We start from the raw sequence: 6000 nt of genomic DNA, 5'->3' as shown, positions 1-6000 counted from the left end.
AACGAACGAACGAACGAACGAACGAACGAAAACGAACGAACGAACGAACGAAACGAACGAAGAACGAACGAACGAACGAACGAACGAACGAACGAACGAACTAACGAACGAACGAAACGAACGAACGAACGAACTAAAATAACTAACTAAACTAACTAAATAACTAACTAACTAACTACTAACTAACTAACTAACAACTAACTAACTAACTAACTAACTAACTAACTAAACTACCTAACTAACTAACTAACTAACTAACTAACTAACTAAACCGATTAATTACTCGTTATATAAGATCACTCACTAATACTTTTAAAATAACTGTAATTTTTATTGAATGAAAAATCAATAATACACTTAAATTATAGTTTTTATTATTCAGTGTTTAAATCTGTGTGAAAAAATTCATTGTCAGGGTTGCAAATTAATTGTTGATATGATTATACAACAATTAACTACATTCAAACAATAAGAAACGAGTATTTTCATGATTATTTAAAATTAAAATAAAATTCTAAAGTTCAAAAATAATTTTAAATATTTTAAATTAATAAATTTCTTTGCAGATTTAAAAAATGGGTCTGAAAAAAGAATACCTTCGTTACGGCCGTTCAGCAAGAGATCGTATATTTGGTTGGCTGGGGGTACCGCCACCAGCTGCAAATGATTTCAATCGTAATGTCGCCGCAAATACAAATTTGACAACGGGTTCAACGGGCAGTGTAGTAGTGGTGCCGCAACAAACTACAGGCCATGCGGGTACAACAACAACATCATCTTCACGCTCCCACAGTCGTTCACATCCGTTTATGCGGAGTAGAGCCACACCATTGTCAATGTTGATATCACAAGGAGCTAAACTTAGTAATAGTAAGTTGATTTTTAACTTTTACTTTAATTTTTTTTTCGAAACAAGGTCATATGGGCTATTTTCGATCTTTAGTTAATTAGTTATTAAAATATTTTTTGCAAAAATATGAATGTGTCAAGCTTAACAAAATTTACACCCAAAGTTTGCAAATGAGGTTATAAAAAGTGTGATTATTTAGCTGAATTACTATTGTTTTAATAACTCTTAATTATATTTCTTTTTAATTAAAAGTTGAGAAAAAGTAACAAAATATAATTCAAAACATTTTGACAATAATTAAACTACATATTAAATTAAATATGAGCAGTTTTAAACAAGTCTCAAAATTTTTAATATTATTTAAGACAAGATATCGCAAAGTTGTTGGAAGTGGACCTTTAAAAGAATTTTATTGTAATGTTATAATTTTGATTTTTATCGTTGTGTCACAAACGGAATGAAAGAACTAATATTCGCCACATCCTTTTGATATACATATCTATTCAGTCCAAATTCTTTAGAGGTCTGCATCCATAGGCGTTTACTTCAGAGCTTCCTTATATTTTAGGAATACGACTTCATCTTTCTAGCTTTAAAAATAGCTTTTTTGTTCTTTACTGGGAGAAAGTCTCGAGTGATCTGATAATAAAAAGTAATACAGGAGCAATGCAAACCGGCGAGAAAAATGCTTCGGCACTCGGTCGGCTAATGATTACTCATAAGCAGATAGTAAGTGCTCATCTTTTAAGCTTGTAGGAGAGAGAAGAAGACAAAATATCATTATTTTATCCTCTATCTCCTACAAACTCAAAGAGTTGAGCGACATAAGTTGTTGTGTATGGACCTGCACTTTTATTTAATCACAACGCTTGCTCCAAATAGAAGTCAATGCAATAACGGGATGTGTAAACTGAATGGAAATAAATATTGTGTCAACAAAGATTAACATATTTCCCAACATTCCGAAGGTAATTGAGGCGATATTGGGTTATAAGGTTGAATCAAATACCATATTGGACTATAATCGATTATTTTTAGCTTTACATCATATGGCTGCCAAGCCATTCGGGAATAACCAGTAACGAAAGAGTGAATATACTCACTGCATAGGGAAAGCCACCCGACGAAATTAATAAAACGCATGAAAACCGCTAGACGTAACGAGAGCCGAATTAAAAACATGCGCATGATATTCACATATGGCAACTGGTATAATGAAAGAGAGGGGGAACCACAAGATGCTCCAAGAGAACCCTAATCAGAAACCTCCTCAGAAAGAGTTAGTTCTTAGGTATTCTGAGTGAAAAGCAGGAAAGTAGCGGCATGCGGAGATGAAGATTAAACGCGGTAAAGCGGGGGAGCGAAGGGAGGAGAGGAGGGAACAGCAAGCACGAAAAAGGGTGGGAAAAAGGGAAGGAACGAGAGCGGGAAACGGAGGCGCGGAACAAGGGCGGTAAAAAGGCGAAACGAGAGAGAGAGCGAGAGAGGGACCGAGCGGGGAAAAGGCGAGGCGACGAGGGAGGGAAGAGGAGGAGGGCAGCACGAGAGGAAGAGAAAGACAGCAAGGAGAACAGAAAAGGGAGGGCGAGCGAGCGAGCGAGCGAGCGAGCGAGCGAGCGAGGCGAGCGAGCGAGCGAGCCGAGCGAGCGAGCGAGCGAGCGAGCGAGCGAGCGAGCGACGCGAGCGAGCGAGCGAGCGAGCGAGCGAGCGAGCGAGCGAGCGAGCGAGGAGCGGAGCGAGCGAGCGAGCGAGCGAGCGAGCGACGAGCTAGCGAGCGAGCGAGCGAGCGAGCGAGCGAGCGAACGAGCGAGCGAGCGAGCGAGGAGGAGCGAGCGAGCGAGCGAGCGAGCGCGCAGCGAGCGAGCGAGGCGAGCGAGCGAGCGAGCGAGGAGCGAGCGAAGCGAGCTGAGCGAGCGAGCGAGAGCGAGCGAGCAGCGAGCGAGCGAGCGAGCGACGCGAGCGAGCGAGCGAGGCGAGCGAGCGAGGCGAGCGAGACGAGCGAGTCGAGCGAGCGAGCGAGCGAGCGAGCGAGCGAGCGAGCGAGGCGAGCGAGCGAGCGAGCGAGCGAGCGGAGCGAGCGAGCGAGCGAGCGAGCGAGCGAGCGAGCGAGCGAGCGAGCGAGCGAGCGAGCGAGCGAGCGAGCGAGCGAGCGAGCGAGCGAGCGAGAGCGAGCGAGCGAGAGAGCGAGCGAGCGAGCGAGCGAGAGAGAGCGAGCGAGCGAGCGAGCGAGCGAGCGAGCGAGCGAGCGAGCGAGCGAGCGAGCGAGAGAGCGAGCGAGCGAGAGCGAGCGAGAAGCGAGCGAGCGAGCGAGGAGCGAGCGAGCGAGCGAGCGAGCGAGAGCGAGCGAGCGAGCGAGCGAGAGCGAGCGAGCGAGCGAGCGAGCGAGCGAGCGAGCGAGAGCGAGCGAGCGAGCGAGGAGCTAGCGAGCGAGCGATCTATCGACGAGCGAGCTAGCGAGCGAGCGAGCGATCTAGCGAGCGAGATCTAGCTATCTATCTATCGATCTATCTATCTATCTATCTATCTATCTATCTATCTATCTATCTATCTATCTATCTATCTATCTATATATCTATCTATCTATCTATCTATCTATCTATCTATCTATCTATCTATCTATCTATCTATCTATCGATCTATCATCATCTATCTATCTATCTATCTATCTATCTATCTATCTATCTATCTATCTATCTATAAGAATGGGCGAATGTAATACCTTTAAAGGGAAGGGAGCTGGAGGTAGTTAACCTAACGAGCGCAAAACCTTTCGATCCAACAAAAGCTAAGTTAAAAATATGGGTGAGAGAATCCCATAAGGCCTCTTGGAATAATGAAACGGTGGGTAGAAACACAAAAATCCTATGGGGTGACCCTGATGAGAGTAAGACGAGTAATCTCCTTATAATGAGCAAGTCTGAGTTTAGTATGGTGGTACGTATTCTGAGTGGACACACAGGATTACGAGCACATCTATATAAAATTGGACGTGCGGATTCAGACGAATGTCTGAACTGTCAAGCATTCATCGAAGTTAGATCCAAGTATCGTGGAAGTGATGTTATCCTGGAAAAGACATTCCTGACTAACACTGATTGAAAATTCTTAGGAATTTCGTCCAGGAAACTGGGTTTCTGAACATTCAGTGAACATTTTTTTTTCATGAAAATGAGCGCATAACAAGCCCCATAGTATTTCGACCACTGTGCGGGGTTTTTAACACACAATTAATTTGGACATATGCTTAAGAGCACATGCGTTAAGGTGAACTGAAATGAAATAGTATAACAAGAGTCAAAAACAAAATTAACAATTCCCACAGAAAAAATATTTGTTTACAATATTTAAAAAATGACCAACTTCTTTTGATAAACCATATTTTATTTATAATGCCACTGTCAAAATATTTAACATAAACTAAAATTAATCTAGAAAATGTATCTATGACAAAAAATACTAAAACAAATAACAGAAGACAAGTGTTGAAAATTCTCATGCTTCAACCAAAAACAAAAAAATTCTGCCGATTAGAAATGACTCTTAAGTATTTGAAAATATTACAATAATACGGCAAGTTAAAGAAATAAATCTTTAAACTTAATCTATATTTTAAACTACTTACAGATACTTACATACGAACTCAAAAAGTTAAAACAACTTTGCAAATACTTGCAAACAATCTAAGACTAAACTAAAACTAAAGAACACACATACAAGTACAGAAAATAGTTAGTATATGTATTAAATAAATAATATAAATAGGTAATATTTTAGCATTAGAATCATTTATTATTAATAGTATTAGACAATTGTGTCTGTATTAAAAATAGTTGAAACAAAAACACAAAAACAATTTATTATTTTAAATAAATAGTTTAGTTGGCTATGAGGAGGCATGTTTCTTACAATGACTTAGTACCAACTGCTACGTAGTTTACAACTTTTAGTTTTTATTTTATTTTATTTTTTTTTTTTTTTTGTATTATTTTGTTGCTGTTGTTGCCTTGTAATAGAATATCAAAAACATATAGTTTTCCTTGATTTTTCATATCATGCAATTACATATACACATACGTTCATTCATTCATACTGCACAACTGAAGAAAAGAAACAAAAATAAACTAAAGAATCATTTGTTAGTTTGGTTAGTTAGACAGAAATACTTACATACATATATACTAGCATTTAGTATTTGGTTAGTGTTTGTGGCTCATACTTTGCTAAAAGTTGCCACTAGACAAGTTTTAAATAAACATGCTGTTGGAGCACTAAGTCGGCAGGTATTTGCTAACTAATATTTATTTATCAGATACTTGCTGATTCTAGTAAGTTGAGGTATTTATGTGGGTTATTTCATTTTATCTAATTAAAGACATCAAAGTTATGTGGTATTTTACATATAGCTTAACTTGCAAGAGTCGCTCCCTATTTAGCGAGACCAAATTAGAGATGGAAAGATAAACCTTTTCCTTTCTATTCCTTCAATTCTGAAGTTGCATCTCGCAATACTACTCCAAGTGCAGATATAGCTTGAATGTCAAGAATTCATTGACAGTAATCAGGGCCCAAAAACTCAATAGAATCTAAATAGAAATTTCGATCGATATCGTATGCCATAATTTGGTCCCAGAATGCCTTTATCGCATGTCATATTATAGTCATCTATCCAGGTAGATCATATCTCTTCTCTATAACTTTTGCAGTTGTAACTTGTCGACATTCTTTTCGAGAAAGTCCTTTAAAAGTTTGGTGTAAGTAATCTTCTCTACAAAACAAGAAAATTTTACAGAATTAAGTTGTGACTCAGCTACACCTTTTAACAAGAGCATCTTAAACTTTCATCTAAAAGTTCACAAATGTATTAGTCATTCATTAAAAATTCCAAAATCCCACCGAACAGAACCTATCACAGGAATTTTAGACCTTCTAATAGCAAGACTAGCTTATCTTTCTACTTTGTACTTTGTAAATGTTAAGAAAAGGATTTATGATTTATATTTTTAACTCTTTTCATCAGATAAGATTCAATTTAGATATTATTATCGGAGTTGGATAGCATTAGACCCTAAGCATTATATTTCTACGAGAGCTTTAAATTTAGGAGTCCGAAAAAATGAACATTTTATAAATCAAGTATCAAACAGAGAGGA

At 38.8% G+C, this 6000-nt stretch overlaps 1 protein-coding gene across 2 annotated transcripts in view; it reads left to right on the top strand.

Moving 5' to 3' along the window:
- Window positions 1-568: 568 nt before the first annotated feature.
- LOC119604464 (lysosome membrane protein 2) overlaps window positions 569-6000 on the top strand; it is a 41682-nt gene continuing 36250 nt past the window's right edge. For both annotated transcript variants that reach the window (XM_037957102.1, XM_037957100.1), the window contains exon 1: window positions 569-870. In XM_037957102.1, the coding sequence (XP_037813030.1) occupies window positions 576-870 (295 nt within the window). In that variant the 5' untranslated portion in view covers window positions 569-575. The remainder of the gene's footprint in view (window positions 871-6000) is intronic.

Source organism: Lucilia sericata, unplaced genomic scaffold (genome assembly GCF_015586225.1).
Source record: "Lucilia sericata isolate MDLA Ls3-8-SP2 unplaced genomic scaffold, ASM1558622v1 Contig000397F_arrow, whole genome shotgun sequence".
NCBI classification, from domain to species: Eukaryota; Metazoa; Arthropoda; class Insecta; order Diptera; family Calliphoridae; genus Lucilia; species Lucilia sericata.
Note: the sequence above shows the minus strand (reverse complement) of the source record. Positions and strands in the feature narration are given on the sequence as shown.